Consider the following 21,686-nt stretch of genomic DNA (forward strand, 5'->3'; position numbering starts at 1 on the left):
CCTCTTTTGGTCTTAGTGACCCAAATACTGCCCTTAATGGAGAAAAGAGTATTTTAGCAGAGAGATTTTGTAAATAGATTATGAAAGAGTTACCTTACTTGCACCTTACACCATCTGAGATTCCAAGCTGATCTCCATGAAAAGCTTTCCCTCCCAGAAAACTGAGAGTAAATGTTAACCAGGAGACTTTCTCTCTTTCAGGATGATATCATCACTGTGATCAGCCGAGTGGATGAGAACTGGGCAGAAGGCAAGTTGGGAGATAAAGTTGGTATCTTCCCAATCTTGTTTGTAGAGGTACGTGACTATCAAATCTACATCTGATGCAAGGTTAGAATTATACCTGGACTACAGTGATGCCTGAGAGCAATTTCTATTTGATATGAGGCTTATTTCAGAACTAACTAAAGTCTTGAAAGAAAAGATGCTAGTCCATAATACCCATTTCTGAAGTTCTCTGGTGGTTCAGTGGTTAAGACTCCATGATTCCAATGCAGGGGGCACAGGTTTGATCCCTGGTCCAGGAACTAGTGTCCCATATGCCATGCTGTGAGGCCAAAAACAATTTTTTTATTACAAAATACCCATTTCTGGCAAGAGTGTGGGAATATAGGCCTTTTCATTCTGCTGATGGGAGTACAAATCACTGTCATCTCTCATCTCCAGACTCAAATTCTTATCAAGGATATGGAAAAGGGACATCTCCTGTGAGTCATGAATTCCACACCTGAGAGTTGATTATAAGAAAATAATAAAACAAATGTGCTAAGAAGTATGTACAAAATGTGCAAAAATGTTTATCATAGCATTGTGCAAGTGGTAAAAAGTCAGAATAAGGATTTAGTTTTTTTTTAATTATGGTGATGGAAAAATACAAGCCCATTAAAAAAAAAATGTTAAAAGGTAATACTCAATATCAGGGAGTATCTGGTATTATGGAAAGATGTTTGTGATTATTTTTCAGTTCAGTTAGTTCAGTAGCTCAGTCGTGTCCAACTCTTTGCAGCCCTATGGACTGCAATACACCAGGCTTCCCTGTCCATCACCAACTCCCAGAGCTTGCTCAAACTCATATCCATTGACTAGGTGATGCCATCCAACCATCTCATCTTCTGTTGTCCCCTTCTCCTCCTGCCTTCAATCTTTCCCAGCATCAGGGACTTTTCCAAGGAGTCAGTTCTTTGCAGCAGGTGACCAAAGTATTGGAGCTTCAGCTTCAGCATCAGCCCTTCCAATGAATATTCAGAACTGATTTCCTTTAGGATGGACTGATTGGATCTCCTTGCAGCCCAAGGGACTCTCAAGAGTCTTCTCCAACACCACAGTTCAAAAGCATCAATTCTTCGGTGCTCAGATTTCTTTACGTCCAATTCTCACATCCATACATGACCACTGGAAAAACCATAGCTTTGATTAGACGGACCTTTGTCAGCAAAATAATGTCTCTGCTTTTTAATATGCTGTCTAGGTTTGTCATAGAAGAAACCAAGGAGCAAGCATCTTTTAATTTCATGGTTGCAGTCACCATCTGCAGTAATTTTGGAGCCCAAGAAAATAAAGTCTGTCACTGTTTCCATTGTTTCTCCATCTATTTGCCATGAAGTGATGGGACTGGATGCCATGATCTTCGTTTTCTGAATGTTGAGCTTTAAGCCAACTTTTCAGTCTGCTCTTTCACTTTCATTAAGAGGCTCTTCAGTTCTTCTTCACTTTCTGCCATAAGGGTGGTGTCATCTGCATATCTGAGGTTATTGATATTTCTCTCAGAAATCTTGATTCCAGCTTTATCCAGTCCAACATTTCACATGATGTACTCTGCATATAAGTTAAATAAGCAAGGTGACATTATATAGCCTTGACGTACTCCGTTCCCAGTTTGGAACCAGTCCATTTTTCCATGTACGGTTCTAACTGTTACTTCTTGACCTATGTACAGACTTCTCAGGAGGCAGGTAAAGTGGTCTGGTATTCTCATCTCTTTAAAAATTTTCCACAGTTTGTTGTGGTCCATACAGTCAAAGGCTTTGGCATAGTTAGTGAAGCAGAAGTAGATGCTTTTCTGGAACTCTCTTGCTTTTTTGATGATCCAGCAGATGTTGGCAATTTGATCTCTGGTTCCTCTGCCATTTCTAAATCCAGCTTGAACATCTGGAAGTTCTTGGTTCGTGTACTGTTGAAGCCTGGCTTGGAGAATTTTGAGCATTACTTTGCTAGCATGTGAGATTAGTGCAATTGTGTGGTAGATTGAACTTTCTTTGGCATTGCCTTTCTTTGGGATTGGAATGAAAACTGACCTTTTCCAGTCCTGTGGCCACTGCTGAGGTTCCAAATTTGCTGGCATATTGAGTGCAGCACTTTAATAGCATCATCTTTTAGGATTTGAAATAGCTCAGCTGGAATTCCATCACCTCCACTAGCTTTGTTCGTAGTGATGCTTCCTAAGGCCCACTTGACTCCACGCTCCAGGATGTCTGGCTCTAGGTGAGTGATTCCACCATCATGATTATCTGGGTCATGAAGATCTTTTTTGTTTAGTTCTTCTATGTATTCTTGCCACCTCTTCCTAATATCTTCTGCTTCTGTAGACCCATATCATTTCTCTCCTTTATTGTGCCCATCTTTGCATGAAATGTTCCCTTGGCATCTCTCATTTTCTTGAAGAGATCTCTAGTCTTTCCCATTCTATCATTTTCCTCTATTTCTTTACACGGATCACTTAGGATTGTTAACTAAAATAAATTTTAATGCCTGTAGAATTTCAGATTTAGTAAATGAAGTTCTAGAGTTCTGTTTCTCAACAATGTGACTGTGACTATAATTAATGTTAACAAATTGTATACTTAAAGATGATGATTATGGTAAATTTGCTATGTATTTTTTTCACCACAATTTTTAAAAAACAAAGTAACTGCATGAAAGTAGCTTTATAAATGTGTGTGTGTGTGTGCATAAATGGATAAAGGACTGGAAGAATATGTACCAAGATATTAACAGTGGTGATCACCAGATGGTGCGATTCTAAATGATTTTCATTTTCTTCTCCCACCCTGTATTTTGTAAATCTTCAGAAATTAGCACATATTACTTCTATTTTTTTAAATCTACTTTAAAAGAAAGAAAGAACACCTGTTAGGTTATCTCCCTGTTTCTCCAGATAATATATCATCTATAGCCTCTAACCCTCTAGCTGTCAGCCTCACCCCAGCTTGAAGCAGGTTATCACAAATTTTAAAGGGAGACTTCATTGTTTAACTACATTTGTTGAGTGCTTACCAAGCACAAAGCTTTAAAAGTGAGCAGTGCCGAGCTATAAAAGAACTAAAAGGTGTACTCTTGGCCCTTTAGGAGGGTGGGGTGAAACAAAACAGAGGCAGAGTTGCAGAGAAGGAACCAGTATTTCCATATGAAGAGCCAGAGCAGGTTGTGAAGTGAGTGCCCATAACACAGCCCAGTTGTTGAGGTTCCCTCTATGCCACCCCCTACTCAATCTGTATGGAAGGAAGGAAAGATGGAAGGGAGGGAAAGAGGAAGGGCCCAGAGAGGCTGGGCCTCCTACTCTCACCACCAAATGATAGTGCTTTTTCTCCTGTTGAAGCCCCATCCAGGTATACCCACCCAGTTCTCTACTTGTTCAATTTCACTCATTTTATGAGACTCAGCTAGAAACCTATTTTTCCATAAAATTCCAGTAACTAGTTGGAACATTCAGCTGTCTCTTTCTTCTCTGAGCACCTACCTGATGAATATGTGGATTGTACTTCACAGGCTAGGCCAACACAGAGCAGATACTTTGTTTAAAAAAATAATTTTAGCTTCACAAGCAAATGAATGAAAAAATATTTGGGAAGTGTTCCAACTGACTGGGGAAAAAAACTCAGAGAACCATCCTTTCAACATGACCTCGTCCCTCATCCTAAATATACATTCAATCATTCAACTAATTTTTCACTGAATGCCTGCCATGCCAGGTCTTGTGCTAAGTTCTAGTGATACAAGTCAGATATGGGTCCCTAATTTCAAGGACTGTAAGGTGAGACATTAATAAGTAATTATAAGTGTGATGAATGATGCAAAATGTGAAGGAGAGGGAATTACTGGGGGGAGGAAGGTATGATGTGCAACTTACTTGAGTAGGGTGTTGGCAGATGCCTTGTAAGCCAAGATCTGACAAATGATTAGGAGTTGTTTAGATAAGAATGGAGGGAAAAGAGTTTTGGGGACTGGAGGTAATATGTGCAAATGTCCTGCAGGATAAGGAAGTGTATTAGCCTCCAAAGAACCAAAAAATACTAGAGCTGGAGCTTAGAGAGTAAGAGAGAGACAGGAAAACAAAGCCAGGGAAACAAATGGGAACCAGACCAGAGGAGACCCTGTAAACCTTCCTGCATTAATCAGGATGAGCCAAGTTATGCCATGGTAATAAACAGCCCCCGTATCTCAGTGGCTTCACAAGAAAAATTATATCCAATCCATATCACTTGCTCACCACACAATGGTGAGAGGTGGTGCTCACATAGTCATTGAGGAACCCTGCAGGATGAGCAGGGCCATCTTAAAGCTATGCCAGCTGGAACACATGGACTTCCTAGGTTTCATGGCAGGGGAAGAGTAAAAAAGAGGGAGTTGTATACCAGTGAAAGCCTCAGCTCTGTGACATTTGTCACTCCTACTCATAGTTCATTGGCCTGAACGAGTCACATAGTCCCTTCTGTCCTGAAACCAGCTGAGAAGTATAGGGGACCACATGGAATATTTGCTGAGTATTCCTGCCATATCGTAAGAAGTTTGAACTTGACCTAGAAATCAGTGGACATGACTGAAATATTTAAAATGAGGCAGTGACTCCATCAGATTTGGGTTTCTTTTTTGATTATTATTTTTACTTCTTGGCTGTGCTGGGCCTTCGGTGCTGCACATGGGCTTTCTCTAGCTGCGGAGAGAGGGGCTTCTCACTGTGGTGGCTTCTCTTGTTGGGGAGCACAGGATCTAGCCCCACAGGCTTCACTTGTTGCTTCATGTGGACTGGGAGTTGCAGCTCATGGGTTCTAGAGCACAGGCTCAGTAGTTCTGGCACATGGGCTTGGTTGCTCCATGGCATGAGGAATCCTCCCAGACCAGGGATCAAACCCATGTGCCCTGCATTGGCAGGCGGATTCTTTACCCACCTGGGAAGTCCATATTGGGGTTTCTTAAAGATTGCTCTGAATGCAGTGGGAAAAATGATTTGAGGAGGAGGGATTAAAAAAAAAAAAAAAAAAACAGAAAGATCATCTGAGCTACTCCATCACTCAGTTAGAAAATGACTGTGGCTTTGACTAGTATACTGGAAACAAGTGGACAGATTCCAGGACCTTTTAGTAGGTAGATCCACAGGAGCGGGGGACAAGGGAGAGGAAATGGTCAAGGATAAAACCCCACTTTTGGCTTTGTGTGCCTAGGTCAGTGGTAGGGCCATCTGCTGGATGAAGCAACACTTGGTGAAGAGGAGCAGTTATGATGTTTAGGAGATGATGGTTGTATCTCCAAGGACAGAGATCAGCTACAATTAATCTCTGTGCTGAGCTGAGTTTCTCAGTCAGGTCCGACTCTTTGCAACCCCATGGACTGTAGTCCACCAGGCTCCTCTCTTCATGGGATTCTCTAGGCAAGAATACTAGAGTGGGTTGCCATGCCCTCCTCCAGGGGATTTTCTCAACCCAGTGATAAAACCCAGGTCTCCCTCATTGCAGGCTGATTCTTTACCATCTGAGCCACCAGGGAAGCCCAAGAATACTGGAGTGGTAGCCTATCCCTTCTCCAGGGGAACTTCCCAACCCAGGAATTGAACTGGGGTCTCCTGCATTGTAGATGGACTCTTTACCAGTTGAGCTACCAGGGAAGCCCCTCAACTAATCCCTAGCTGGATGCATAGGAGGTGCTTAAATTTTTGTAGATTAGAGCTTGCATAGTCCCTTGTATTATTTCAAGAAACTTTTTCATCAGTATGGGAAAACAAGGCATCATTGATTTTATTACCCATTTCTGATACCCTTCTTTCCCAAAACGTCTACATTTAATGATTATTCATTTGGATATTCTCCCCACCACTCCACCTCTAAAATTAGTGATTACAAGAACCCTCACAATCATCATCAAACTAGCCATCGCTTCATCTGTTCTTCTAATTGCTAGGAGGGGGAAAGATAATCAAGTGGTTGCTCTAATCTGGGAACCTGGTTTTCAAAAATTACTTAAAATCCAAATTGAGCTTTTTAAAGCAGCACTTAAATGTTGACTCCAGTCATTTCATTAAGACCAGCACTTGCTGAGAACTCTTTGAATAAATTTTGAACCACCAAGGCCATGCAGAACAACTGGAAGGAAGGAGAGCTTCCTTCTGGGAGCAGCAAGGTGGGGCGTTTTTGGCATCAACGGGATTTTTCTTGTTAATGTATCATTTGACTTATTGAATTGCACCTGGATAAAGGTGCTAAAACAAATGCCGAGCTTATGCCAGTTCTTGTCAGGACTCCTCCTGCGGGGCCTGCCTGGGTCATGTGAACCTCACTCAGCCCAATGAACCTCAAGGATATTGTTTCGAATGAGTGAGTGCAAATTGAAGAGCTCTGCAGTCCTTCCCCAACTAAGCTATTAATCACACTGGCAGAGGACAGGGAAGACCTACAGTCACATGGGGCTCTTTGTCTGTGTTGCTGATGGAAAACACTCACAATGTTGCTCACTTAAGGACAGGAAAATTAGATGGAACCAGAAAAAAATATATTTATTTCATTGTGGCTGTGAATGACCAGAAAGAACTTTATTCATTCAGCTCAGAGGGTATATTATCCTTTTCCTGGGGGAACAGTAGCAGGAGGCGTGCTCTGGGGGGACATGAGGCATGGTCCAGGCTTCCACTAGAACTGCCCTAAGTAACTTCAGTAATTTTCCAATTGATCGCTCTCCTTCTGGCCTGACACTTCTGAATAGCAGCCAGAATGAGCTTTTGATGTATTTATTTTTATTTACATACAGTAAAATTTGCTCTTTTAAGGGACTACTTAACCATCGTCTCCCAAGCATCATGATTGCTCCTCATCAGCAAATGTTACTTGATCCAGCAAATGGCTCTACTGCTGACCTAGGCACACAAATCAGAAAGTGGGACATGATGAATAACCACTTCCTCTCCCCGACCCATGCTTCTGTCAGACTCCCAGTCCTGTGGATCTACCTCCTGAAAGGTCCTGAAATCTGTCCACTTGTCTCCAATCTACTAGTCAAAGCCACAGTCATTTTCTAACTAAGTAATGGAGTAGCCTCTTAATAGGTCTTTCTGCTTTTGTGATACATGCAAACAATATAACCACACCACCATCAAGATGTAAAATAGTTCCTACACCTCCCCAGAAATATGAAGGCAGACTGCCCCTTTGAAGTCAGCTCCTTCCCTGACTCCTGCTCCCGGACACCCCACTGATCTGTGCTCTGCCCCTGCAGTTTTCCTTTTCCAGAAGGTCATAGAAATGGAATAGAAAAGAATGTAGCCTCCAGAGTCTGCCTCCCTACACTTAGCATAGCGCCTCTGAGGTTCACCCATGTTGTTGGGTGTATATGAAGCTCATCCATTTTTATTGTCAAGTCATATTCCACGGTAGGGATGTGCCAGAGTCAGTTACTCACTCACCAGTTGAAAGACATCGCGGTTGTTTCCAGTTGTTTGGCAGCTAACACTAAAGCAGCTATAAACACTTGCATGCCAGTTTTTGAGTGGGCCTAAGTTTTCATTTCTCTTGGGTAATTACCTAGGAGTGGGACTGCTGGGTCAGATGCTAAGTAAGAAACTGCCAAACCATAGCATGAGGTTTAAATAAAGGCATAAATCAGATCATGTCACCCTTCTACCCCAATCCTGCCAAAGGCTTCCTGTAACACTTAGAATAAACCTGAAGCCTCCCAACCTGGTGTGATCCAACTCCTGCCTGTCTCCGCGGTCTCCTCTTTACCACCTGCTCCTCGCTCACTCTAGACCATTCTCCTTTCTGATTCTTTCACGTCTTTTTCTCAAACAGTCTGAGCTTACCCCCTCTTGGGGATTTTTCCACTAGCTTACCCTGCTACCTGGTGTGTTTTTATCCCCATCTTCACATGGCTGGTTCCTTCTTGGCATCTATGTCTTAGCTTGAATGTCACCTTCTCAGCAGGTCTTCCTTGACACCTCACCAAACTCCCCAAATCTGAAGTCGCTTCCTCCCCCTGTCACTCTCTGACATAGCAGAGCATTTATTACTGCCTGAACTTTATTTATTTATTCATTTGGTTGTGCTGGGTCTTGGTGGTGACACATGGATCTTTAGTTTTGGCAGGCAAACTCTCGTTTGCTGCTTATAGGATCTATGAATAGCTCCTATAATATTACCAGGAATGAAACCCATGCCCTCTGCAATGGGAGCAGGAGGTTTTAGCCACTGGACCACCAGGGAAGTCCCTGCCTGATATTTTCTTGTTTAGTTGTTTATGTGCTGGCCTACCATGTATAAATCACCCCTAAATCACCCCTTTTGGGCCTCAACTCTCTTGTCTTTAAAGGAATAATGCCCCTTTCCCACTTGATGATTTTTTTCCCCAACAGTGTAAGCTTCTGGAGGCAGAAACTACATCTTCTTTAAAACTTTCTTTCTCAACTCTTTTAATCATCTTAATCATCTGAACATTTTCATTAATGTTAATGAAAAAACAGTTCTTAAATGAGCAAATTCCCTTTTCCCTCTATGGTTGAATTTCAGAATTAGAATGAGATGTGCAGTTTTAGAGAGCAACTGGTGACAAGCATCATGATGAAGATACGTATAACTGTCCTGGAAAGTTTATTCACACCATCCCCTTTGTCAGCATACTTCTGATTTCTGAAGCACATGAACTCATGGGCTGCTTGAAAGGCAGAGTATTCAAAAAATACAGTACAGTCAGTGGTGGTGCTAGTGCTGGAACTGGCTGAAACTTGATGGCAACGGCTGGTGTTAGGCTTACAGGAATCTTGCTAGACAGTGGTAGATATTTACACCACAAATCATGGTAAGGGGGTTGTCTGTTTTTCTGATGTACCAGCACTAAGAGGTATAGAACAAGAGAGAATGGAGATGAGACCAAAGTATTTAAAAGAAGTAGTAAAAGATGGCCTTAGCCTTAGATGATCCAGGGTCCTGAATGGATGTACATTCTGGTCAAACTTATCAAATGTGTGAACTTGAGCAAAATATCCACCCATTCTTCCACAAACACTTATGGAACACACACCCTGGGATACAGCAGAGAACACCCTGCCCTCAGGGAGCTAACAGTCCAGTGAAGGAAAGGAAGGTAAATGATTACAGTGTACAGTGGGAAAGCATGGGGGCTGCAGGAACAATGAGAAGGACAAGCAGTTGCGTCAAGGTTGGGGGAGGGGGCACTCAGGGGGAGCTAGAAGAAAAAGGAAGGGTCTTCCAGGTAAAGGAAGCTGCGATGATGCTGAGAGAGATGGGCAAATCAGAGCAGAGTATCATGGCTTGTTTTAAATTCTTCAGCCCTCAGTAGAGCTGTACCTACGTTGCAAGAGAGTTGTGAGAATTGATTGATACAGTAGAGGGATTGGGACTTATGGATAAAAGATGGAAACTGTCCAAGGAGTGACACCTGAGGTGGTGGCATTGGAGCTGGCTTCAGACCAGCCTGGGTAAGATATAGCTACTCACATGAGGTCAGGATGACTAAATTCTTATTGGATCTTTCATCTTTTCAGCCAAACCTCACCGCAAGACACCTCCTAGAGAAGAACAAAGGCCGTCCATCATCCCGCACGAAAAACCTGTCCCTGGTGTCCTCGCCCTCCAGAGGCAAGGCAACCAGCACACCCACCCTCCGAAGGGGCCCGGGATCCAGGAGGAAGGGGCCCGGCCAGTTCTCCATCACAACAGCCTTGAACACCCTCAACAGGATGGTGCATTCTCCCTCGGGGCGCCACATGGTGGAGATCAGCACCCCAGTGCTCATCAGCTCCAGCAACCCCTCTGTGATCACCCAGCATGTGGAGAAAGCGGATGCCTCTCCCAGCTCCGTGGGACAGGTAGGGAACAAACCTCCGGGAGAAGGCCACCCTGGAGTTGGGCAACTGGTCCACACCATGTCACAGGCAATATTGGATACTCAGTACCTGCTAAGTCCTTATAATGCATTAATGATAACTAATGTCATATGTATTATATGTCAGAGCTGTCTTTACATGATCTCATTTCACCCTTGAAACAGCCTATGAGCTAGGTATTATTATTATTGTTACCCCTGCTTTACAAATGAAAAGACTGAGCTTTAGAGGCAGGGGGTTGCTTTCCCATGCTAAGAGCCATGGCATGGTTCCTGCCCCTTAGAGAAGATCCCTCCTGAACAGTAATAGCATGTTTTCTGGGATCACAGTCTGACATTCACTGTTTCATCCTCTGGCAATGTGTCAGACATCACATGGAAGGGAAGGAAAAGAAAAAAAGAGAAACTATGGGTTATTGGGTGTTTTCAGGACTAGCTATATACTTTACAAGGCTCAATGAAAAGTGAAAATGCAGGTCAAAAATGATTAAGAATTTCAAGATGGCAACAGCAGAGCATCAAACCAAGTGAAGGGCCCTTTGGAGCAGAGAGCCCCATGTGACTACACATGTCACACACTCATGAAGCCAGTCGTGGTGTTTTCCTATGACACATTTAATAAGATAATATATATAAAGTGCTTAGTGCCATGCCTGGCACATACTGAGTACCCAATAAGCATTAGCTCTTAATACTATTATTATTATTACCACTGTTATTATTAAGCCTGGCCCCTGAATTGCCTATTGTAGGGAGATAAGCCAAAAGGCAATCCTGACCACCCGGCCGCACAGACATACTTCTAATAGCATGAGGCTATTTAGGTTGAAGGATGCTTTAAAATATGAAGGACCAGAGGTATGAGGCAAAGTAATTAAGAACTGCATGTCGGGTATTCTGCTATAAACACTCTTTGGAACCATGCAGGTGGCAACTTGAAAGGACAAACCTCAACTTGCAATTTTTTTAAGCTGTAAATCTTGTTTTTAAACATGATTCTCTACCTTGGGATTAAATGACTTAATTGGACTCTAATCCGTTTTTAACAAGACAAGGAGGAGGAGAAAGTCAAGGGCTCCTCAAAGACCTGTGAGCTGGTCTAAAAGGAAAACAATCACTTCCAACAGCACTTCAGACTTTATGCCACTGTCTGCATCTCTAGAGGGCTGGCTGTGGATGTCATTCTGCCCACCACTTGCATCACATACATACTGCACACACATACAGTTACACTCTCCCCTGCTTATACACTCTTCCTTCATTAAAAATCATGAATTTCCTTCACTTCCTATACACACATTCCAAATACTTTTTTACAAGTACACACGCAGTTTGTGCCCAAAGTTCAACACTCCCTATACACACACACACACACACACACACACTCTCCAACATGGGGACCTAGTGACACACTTAAGTGAAAGACCAGCAGAATTTTCTGAAACAATTCTTTCTGTACAGACATAGGTATAGGAAGAACAGCCCACATCCTAGGCTAGCTAGGCTAGGTAGACCTAGGCTAGCTCACTCAGCTACAAGTTAGCTTTCCAAAGGATTTAGCCAAGAGTCACTTTCCATGTGCTTTTTAAATTCTTTTTCCTGGTCAATTTACCTCATAGACAGAGAGGCTAGACCAAAGTAGAGAATCCTAGCGGGATTCCAAACAAGTATTAACTAATAACTAACACTGCTCTCAGATGTCTCTGACTCTTTGCAACTCCTTGGACTGTAACCTGCCAGGCTCCTCTGTCCATGGAATTTTCCAGGCAAGAATACTGGAGTGGGTTTCCATACCCTCCTCCAGGGGATCTTCCTCACCCAGAAATTGAACCTGCATCTCTTGCATCTCCTGCAGTGGCAGGTGGATTCTTTACCCCTAGTGCCACCTGAGAAGCCCAGGTATTGGGTGGCCAAAAAGTTCATTCAGGTTTCTGTACCATCTTACGAAAAACCCCAACTGAACTTGTTGATCAATCCAACAGTATTTTTTCTTAATTTTCACAAATGGTGAGAATTCCAAAGTGTAGCTTTGGCATATCCTGTCCCCAAGGAATCACTGCACAGTACTGATAGCCTTTTCTAGATTCAGATGGCGCTGGATTATCAGTATTTCTATGTTTGCCCAGATATTGTCAAAAACACCCTTGTAAAATGTCCCACCTAAGAGCTATATCTAAAGATGAGAAGCAAGTTGAGCCAGTGACAAGGTCTCCTATTTCCTTTGTCTCTAATATCCTTCAGAGCTGTGACTGGATCTGGCTTCTCAAGCCCCTCCTTCCTTCCACATCTCAGCACCATTTATGGTACATAGTCCCTAGTAGGTTCTCAGTAAATCAAGGAATCAAGACATTTGACTTAAACATCTGGGCAGATCGTAGTGACATATGCATAGAGAGGGAAGACGGAAGGAGGAATTGTTTTCTATAAGACCACAGGTCATTGTAACTCTTCCAGCCAATAGACATCTGTTGAGTGCTTACAGTGTACTAGTAACCATAGCAAGTCCTAGGTATTCTATACCAAAACAATAAGAACAGCAATAATAATCTCAAACGTTTATTGAAAGTAAAAGGATAGGAAGGAGGGAGGGAGGGGAGGAGGGAAGGAGGGAGGGAAAGAAGGAAGGAAGGACAGGAGGAGGGAGGGGTTTTCTTTGTTGCCAGTCTCCTGAGTGCTGCCCTACATTCTAAAATATGGTAAGAGCCTTTGTAGGAGAGGTATTCTTACCACTTTATAGCAAAGTAATTAAGGCCCCCAAAGAAAAATGGTTTGGCCAAAGTTCATGTAATTAGTGAACAGTAAGAGTCGGTACTGACCCTAGAATCATGTGACTCTGGCTCATAGACTCTTGTCACTCCACTATGCCATCAGCAAAGATGTCATCAGGCAAAACCATTACATCAATGTTGATTATCTTGAAAGTCTTTAGCCTCCCTTTTCTTGCATATCTTCATTCGACTCCCTGTAGACTCCAAGGCCTTCCAGTATTCTCTTCCCTGCCGACCCCTCAGTAAAGAATTTGCCCTAAGCCTTCTGCACCTCAAGAAGGTCTTCATTTAATAGCACTTTGTTCCTTTATGAACTACCAACTGTGCCCATGTTTTATTCACGGCACTGAAGGCAGCAGGAGTAAGTTTTTGTCCCCAAGGAATTCACAGTCTAGCAGGGATATAAAACATAAATGACTGTAGTGGACTTAGAACTTCCTGAAATGAGATGAGGACCCTGTTGGCACCTGCACTGACTTCAGTCACGAAGATACTTGGAATTTTACAACCAAGAACTGTCATAGAGATGGGTATTCCCTTCCCAGTTTTCCCCAAGCCTTTTGGTGATATCAGAAAGTCTCAGTTCGGTGCTGGTCTTTCTGGAACACCCTGTACTAGGGTGCTAATCTCCTTGCATCAGGAAGAGAGAACAAGGTATCAGACTCAGGGCTTCAGCCACCAGTTGCCCATGTCTGAACTTCATAACACTGCATGTTTGTATCATGTTGTTGGATGGTTATCCTCTGTAAGAGATGCCAGTTTTATGTTCACAGAAGTCTATGAAAAATTTTTGCTTTATTAAAATTTTAAAGCTTTTTTTTTTAAAGAACAGTAAGTTAACAAGGTACAGGTGGGAAGTAGATATGGCAAAAATCTATAAAGATGGGAGGCAATATAGTTTAGAAAGCAGAAGTCCAGAGTAATTACATGCAGAACTAAGACATGTGTGAGGTGCTATGGACGCAGAGAAGAGGGCATTCGTTAGCTTCATTCTCCCCATTGTGGCCTTCATACTCTTGAAAACCCAAATCTGATATGCTGCTTCTCCTCCCCAGACCACCAGTGGTTCCCTACAGTCTTCAGAGGCAGTAATACTGCCATTAATTAAGTGGCCACTGAAAATTAGAAACTATAAAACTTCTTCCCTTGCCTCCTCGGAGCAGTTCTCTCAGGGTTACTTGAGATGCTGCTTCGGCCCTAAAAACGTTTGCCAAATAAGATATAACTCTCAAGAAAAAAAGAAAAGAAAGAAGAAACTATAAGAGATGATGTACAGACATTATGTCTGTTCTCACAACTCTTCAGAGTAGGTGTTCATATGCCCATTTTACCAAACAGCCCAAACTATGGGACAGAAAAATTTGGAAACTTTTTCAAAGCCTTAAAGCTGGAAAGACCCAGGATTTGAGGGCAGACCTGTGCTCTCTCTCCTAAATAGTTAAGGGCATTCCAGACGCTCCCTGATCTGACTATAGTCTTCCAGCCTCCCTGCTTCTCCCCTATACGTGCACACATGACCATGCAGACCTGCATGCTAAGTCACTTCAGTCGTGTCCAACTCTTTGCAACCTTCTGGACTGTAGCCTGTCAGGCTTCTCTGTCCATGGGATTCTCCAGGCAAGAATACTGGAGTGGGTTGCCATGCCCTCCTCCAGGGGATCTTCCTGACCTATGGGTCAAATTCAAGTCTCTTACGTCTCCTGCATTGGCAGGCGGGTTCTTTACCACTAGTGCCACCGGGAAACCCACACATGAGCACACACACAAAAGTTGCCATGATCTCCTCAACATTCATGAGCACAGTAGATACTGGGCCACCTCTTGGCTTTTTGTCCTTCTACCCAGCATAGTGCCTGCATTATTCTGAGCAATGAATAATGTCTATGAAATAAATAAATGTTGCTCCTCCTAGAATTTATTTTTGGTGCAATTGCTTGTCACAAATACATCCATACCCCAACCCCTGTATGCATACTATTTGTTCAAGGAAACTTCTGCCACTCCTCTTCTGTAGAATTCATTTTTCCCGTGTTCACATCAGATTGTCTACAGTTGTGTTCTCTGTGCTGGAAGAACCTCATATATATCTTAAAGGTTCACCAGATTGAAAACTTCTTAGGGGCAGAATTGGAGTTTTATTCATTTCTGTTGCTGTTGACATTCCAAAACCCCAATAAGTTTTCTAATAGCATATTTTGCCTCAAGAATCAAAAACAAAGACAGAGGCCTCTGATTTACTTAAATATCGGGTTGGCCAAAAAGTTCATTCAGGGAACTTTTGCCAATCCAGTAACTACCAATCCCCTTCCACTCTTCTGATTACCCAGAAAACAAGAGGTAAGACAGAGAGGGGAAGGCAGGTCACTGAAATCATTCCTTATTGTGCGATTCCTACACCCAGGCCTCCTCCATCCCATCCCAGGCTGATAACGGCAAGTCTAAGCATCTTTTCCCTGGCTCCTGGGAAGATGAGCTGTTGTGCACCTTAGGGAATTCTGAGGTCTATAAAGCTGACTCTCCTTTTGATCTAATATCTGAAATATCCTGAATGAAGCAGTCTCTGGGAGCTTTAACTCTAAGTCCAGATCTCCTATGTCCCTTTGTCTCCACCTTTTGGAGAAGTCTCCCTACCCGAATTTCTGGTACTCAGGATGGCCATGAGAGGTGCTTTTTACTGAGTAGTAAGATCTTTTTTTTTCTCTGGACACAGTCTCAGTGCTAATGTATGTTTAAGATTCTTAGCTAATCCTCCATCTAAGGTAATTTACAGAAATAAGCTTAACCCTATGTTTATATTCTTATTTTGGTATCTCCCAATATAAATTTATTTTGTCTTTAAAATGTTCACACAGCAAATCCCTACTTGCTAATGATGCTGTTGGAGCTCTCTTGAACTGGCCAAACTGGCTACAAAGAATCATGGGTGGAAGGTGGGGAGGCTTCATTAAATGGACACTTGGCCCCTCAAACTGTTCTATATGATGTCTTCATTATCTGTCCCAAAGTACCACCTATGGAACATAACAGGTGCTTGAGATATCTGTATTAAATTGTCAAGAGCACACCCCTTGGGTGAAGACAGCCTCTTAAACTGTGCTCATACATTATCAGTTAATGCCTTAGCAGAACTTCCCTGGCAGACATCTGAAAACAAACAAACAAAAAAAGACCCAGAGTAGAACCAGAGGGCCTCTGCCACCCTCTGCTTTGCCAGATCCCCGGGTAAAGAGCAGTTAGGAGCCACCTAGAAAAGCAGTGTCACATAGGGGAAACCCCTCCAGCCTTAGACCCAGACACCTCTCCCCCATCGCAGTGAGACTTCAGACAAGTCAGGAGCCGCTCTAAGCTTCATTCAGTTTCCATCAAGAAAATAGGACGAACCCCTACCTCACAAAGTTGTTGGGAAAATCAAAAGATGTAAAATGGATATAAAATGTTTGGCTTCCATTTTTATTACTATCAAAAATGTTAGCAGTCAAAATTTCTTAGTAGTTAGTTGCTAGATTTCTCTTAAATCACTCTCCTGTAAATTTTTGGAACTTTTCTGTAACAGGAAATTTCAAAAATATACAAAAGTTAAAAAAAGAACACAATGAACCCTCCTGTATATATCACCCTGTTTCAGCAATTATCTACTCCTGGATCAATCTTATTTCAGCCGTATCCCCACTCATGAGCCTTCTCCCTCATCAATTGTTTTAAAGCAAAACTCAGATATCTTATTATTTCATCCGTACACATCTCAGCGTCTCTTTTAAAATATCAGTATTTTTCCCTAAAAGTTTAACACAAGCACAATCCCATTATCACAATAAGTTCTTTAAAGCATTATTCAGCCCATGTTCCAATTTCTATATTTGCTTTATACATGTTTTTTTTTTTTTACAAGATGGTTTGTTTCAATGGCATCTAAATGATGTAAACTCCTTGCATTGGGTTGATGTGTCTGTTAGATTTCTTTTATTCTACAGGTCCTCTTGCTTTCATCCTCTCTCTCTCTCTCTCTCTCTTATTTATCCTTTGCTATGGACATGTACAAAAGAGCCAAGTCATTTGTCTTGTTCCATTTTCCACATTCTGGGTATTACTGGTTAGGGCTATGCAGTGTCGACACACTCCCCTCCTCCATTCATGAGGAGCCATTCATGACCACTTGTTGGGGGTTGCAAAAAGGTGACATTCTAAACCTATCATCTCTCCTGAATTTTAAACTACAATGCTTCTTTAAGAATGCTTACTACTTTCTAAGAGCTGATGATGTGTAAGATCCTATCCTGTGACTTTTAAATAAATTATCTCACAGTGATGTCCAAACTTGCATATCATAGGCCCTCAGCGTCCACTGGGGAATCCAAAGTTAACCACTATATATTTATTCTCTACCACCTGCTCCATGTTAGTCTTTCTCTGTCTTCCTTGTTTGTTCCCGGGCGTTCCCCTGGTTCAAAGACAGGACTCATTTCTCAGCACCTTCTCTTTTCTGGCATGTTTGCTACCCGTGAACTGCTACCCCTTTTTCCACTGGTCGCTGCCAGCTAGGCTAATCTCCCCTGCCTGCCTGTGCCAGTCTCCTTGTTTACAGCCTTATCACTGCCCTCAGGCCGCCTCCTCGACCCGGCCTCTGCAGCCATATGTTCACCCTCCTGAGGATCGGCTCTCACAGCTGGGCTAAGACCAGGTTTGGTCTGCCTGGAGAAGAAAGGGCTTCGGGGTTGCTGTGGGGATAAGGAGATGACTTTATGTTTCCAAACGTGGGTTTAGAGACTGGTTTTGTGTTTGTGTGTCTGCAAAAGGGAAGGAACATAAATCAGCACAGGAAGGATCTCATGAGGGCCAAGGAGAAGTCTCTCCCATTGCATAGATTGTTAGAAACCAAGTGCTGAAAATGCTGAAGGAGCCTATGGAGACTGCTGTTAGATTTGGGGTGGTTTTTATGTTTCCCTATAGAGGAAAGGCTCTTAGTATGAATAGAAGGGCTCTGAGTCCTTCTCAAAGCTTCATGCCATGGCTTTACCTCCTAATGACTAAGTGACAATGAACTAAGTACCTTACCCCACCGAGCCTCAAGTCCTCATCTGCAAAATGGGTAGGTCCTTCCACCCAGGGTCTTTGCAGGCATGAGCCATAACCCACCAAGCTGCTGCCATTGCTTTTACCTGCTTGCCTCCGAGCAGAGCGTTTTGAACAGCAGTCCCCAACCTTTTGGGCACCAGGGGCCGGTTTCATGGAAGACAGTTTTTCACAGACCTGGGAGACGGGAGGCAGGTGGGATAGTTTCAGGATGCTTCAAGCGCATTACTTTTATTATGCACTTTATTTCTATTATTATTACATCAGCTTCATCTCAGATCATCAGGCATTAGATCCTGGAGGCTGGGGACCCCTGGTTTAGAACATAGCATCATTTGGTGTGATTGAGAAGAACCCCTGGTTTAAACCAGGCAATGAGCCAGACATCTTCCAAGATCTATGTGACCCTTCCAATCTGAATTCCTTAAGGTATATTTTTCACAACTCCTGGCCAACATGAGAGTGATCTTGTCTCATTTTATATGTAAGAAAATTGGCAGAAAGAGGTGATTCCATAAGAGTCAATGTCTTTTCCTGAAATAAAATAAACTAATTGCAGTTTAAGACCAAACTGAAAGTCCTTTTACTACATCATTTAATGCCTCACCCTTGAGCCATGTAGTCCAGGCTGCAGTAGCAGTTCTGGCACAGCACTCATGCTGCCACCACCTGACGTGCAACTGTGTCACCAGTTAGGCCTAAGAATCTGATCCAAGGGCTCCCTCCCATCCAGCCACATGGCCCTGGGGCAAGCATTTTGCCTCTCTAGGTCCCAGTTTTCTCACCTTCTAGGTGGAATAATCAAACAGACCTGAGAATTCTGTTGCTCTGTTAGTGAATAGCACACTCAAAAGGTAAATGGCACCCAAAGAACTGTTCCTATAATGATGGTCATGGTTGTGGTTCCTCTGGTCTTCCCTCTTTTACACAAGAGTCCTGTTTCCTTTCTGGCTACTGCAAAGCTTTCTCTGGCCCAGTAATGTCAGGTAGAGTTCTCTAAGAGCTTATTAACAAAGAGCTTCTTGGCACTTTAGGAAGAAGTAGTATAGTGAGAGAATGAAAGTAAGGGCTTTGGGGGTCAATCAGCTCTCATTCTGCTTCTTACTGACCAGCGTAACATCAGGCAAGTTACTTAATCTCTCTGGGCCTCTGTTTTTCCACCTGTAAAATGGAACTGGTGTAGTGATTCTTTTTTTCTTTTTTTTTTTTAACCTCTTAAGATTGCTGTGAGGATAAAATGAGGTGATGCGTGTACATGAGCTAATGGCCAGGGTTTGGCAGAGGTAAATGGCTCAATAAATGTTCACAGTGTGATTAATGTTGGGTCAGGTCCCCATGCCCGTGCCCCGGGGCTGGCCTGTGTGGAGCGTGTCGTTCACTGGCAGCATGCTTCAGAAGGATGCTCTGTCAGAGCCTGCCTGGAAGTGCAGAGGCTTCCAAAAGTCCCTGTGCTTCATTGAGAAGCAATGACAATTGTGGAAGTAGGGAAGGAGTATGGCTTTGGGCTTGTATCCAGGGGGGCCCTGGGGCAATTGTACTTGCTCAGCGCAGCCTCTCAACTGTAACTCCAAGGGGAACCCATAGGAGGAAAGTCAGGAAAAAAGACTGGACAAAGGAGGAGACCAGGGTGGAGACTGAGGCACGGTCTTGTTTCCACCATCTTCTGTTGGTACCTTTCAGCTTTTTCTCTAAACCGCATCCTTACCTGATCTGGTCACCCAAGTGCCTCATGGTCCACCGGTGAAGCAGCCAGTGAAGCAGCAGTTGGGTCCCCACATGCACCGGGCACAGGCAATATAGTGGACCAGACAGATATGGTCCCTATGCTCATGGACACTCCAGACCAGCAGGAAAGACAGATACTAATCAAAATACTATAAATACCTGATTACATGGTTGCAGATGTGCAAAGTGCTGTGAGGTTGAAGGATGGGGAGTGAAGAGACTCAGCATGGTCAGGGAAGCCTTTTAATAGGCTTCCCTATTAAATAGCCTATTAAAAGGCTTCCCTGAGGCTGTGACCTTCGGGCAGAGACCTGAAGGATAAAGGGAGTAGGCCAGGGTAAAGGAGAAGTTGACTCGAGTCCCTCTCCACGGCCCCAGTAACTGTATCCTGAAGTTACACCAGAAAACAGCAGCTCTTGGTGCCCTGTGAGGCCTGCAGTCTCAGATCCCAGGCCTGCCTAAGTTCCCTGAGGTCCCTGGAGAAAAGCCATTTTTGTTTCTGGTGACCAAAGCAAGTTCAGCAATTAACCTGGCTTGCTTCTTTGATTCAGCATTTCTCCAACAAGAGCTTAAACTTTACATCATCATTCTGCCCAATTAATCCTGGAGCCCCAGCCCTGCCTGGGTGAAAAAAGGAGTGGCCCAGCCTGCACTGCAGACATTTTAACACAGACGCTATAGCTTTGGGATCTGGGAGCAAGGGTAACTGATTCCCAAGGCCACCAGGGTCTGCAGCACACACACACACACACACACACACTGACAGAATTCAGCAAGAAGGAAAAGTAAGAGAGGAAAAATAAAATAGAAGGGCAAGAGAGAGAAAAGCGGGGTACAGTCAGGGACAAGGAGGGTTGTATAGAGAAATGTGGGATCATGGACAGTCCTTAATGGCACAGGGACCTTGTCCATGTGGCTCAAACTTGCAAGGACTCGGTAAGAGCACCTTTCACACAGACCTGTTAGGAAAGTGAATGAGATATTCACACACAGAAGGATTTCTCAACCTCGGCACTGCTGACATTTGGAGCTAGGTAACTTTTTGTTGTGGGGACTGTCCTGTGCATCACAGGGTGTTTAGCAGCATCCTTGGCTTCTACCTACTAGATGCCAGGAGCACCCACCACCCGGTTGTGGCAACAAAAAAATGCCTCCAGACACTGTCAAATGTCCCCCGGGGTCAAAATCAGCCCCAACTGTGGACTGCTGATGTGCAGGACATAGACCAGGGCCTGGTGTACAGTACATGCAGAATAAATGGCAGCTAAGGGGACTTCCCTGGTGGCCCAGTGGTTAAGACTCTGTGCTTCCAATTCAGGAGGCACAAGTTCAATCCCTGGTTGGGGAACTAGACCCACAGTGATGTGGGCCAAAAAAATAAAACAAAATTAAATTAATTTTTTTTTCCTTTAATGGCAGCTAACATGAGGTCTGTGCAAGGCAACCGCCCTTTCTGAATAGCAGCCCCTTCTTCCCAAACACATGCCAAGGCTATAAGGGCTTTGGAGGAAACTGGAACTTTCCAAAGGCAGGAGAGGCAGACTTGCCAGTGCCATCACTGGACATGTGCAATTGGAGACTCATGTGCCCTGGATGGAGAGGCTCAAGGGAACCTGTGTACTGACTGGACTGTTGGGACAGGTCCACTTTCCACTCTGCTCAGCTTGGAGGGGAAGGAGCTAATTTTGTGTCATGAGTAGCAGGTGTCAGGCCCAGTGCCAGGGTCTTATATACAGACCAGCTTCTGGGAGGACTGTGAACAGATGTAATTACTTCCATGTTAGATGGAGGAACTGTGACCCAGAGAGGCTAAGTAATTAGCTAAATACTATGCAGCAAGTACATTTCAAGATTTGGATTAGAAGATTTGGGTCTGACTCTCTTCCAAGCCCATACTCTTTCCCCACCCAGGTGGCAGGAGTGGGACTCCTCATACACTGACTTAATCATTCACAGGGATAGTTTAAGAGCAAAGCGAGGCCAGCAACCAGGCTCAATGGGATGGAATGATGGGATTGATTA

General features: G+C 43.6%; 1 protein-coding gene across 4 annotated transcripts in view; it reads left to right on the forward strand.

Moving 5' to 3' along the window:
* The window catches only part of SH3RF2 (SH3 domain containing ring finger 2), a 148,862-nt gene that overhangs the window by 69,423 nt on the left and 57,753 nt on the right, over window positions 1-21,686 (forward strand). For all 4 annotated transcript variants that reach the window (XM_070793745.1, XM_070793744.1, XM_070793743.1 and 1 more), the window contains 2 exons: window positions 202-297; window positions 9,761-10,084. In XM_070793745.1, coding sequence (XP_070649846.1) covers window positions 202-297; window positions 9,761-10,084 — 420 coding nt within the window. The remainder of the gene's footprint in view (window positions 1-201; window positions 298-9,760; window positions 10,085-21,686) is intronic.

Source organism: Bos indicus, chromosome 7 (genome assembly GCF_029378745.1).
Source record: "Bos indicus isolate NIAB-ARS_2022 breed Sahiwal x Tharparkar chromosome 7, NIAB-ARS_B.indTharparkar_mat_pri_1.0, whole genome shotgun sequence".
In the NCBI taxonomy this organism is placed as follows: Eukaryota; Metazoa; Chordata; class Mammalia; order Artiodactyla; family Bovidae; genus Bos; species Bos indicus.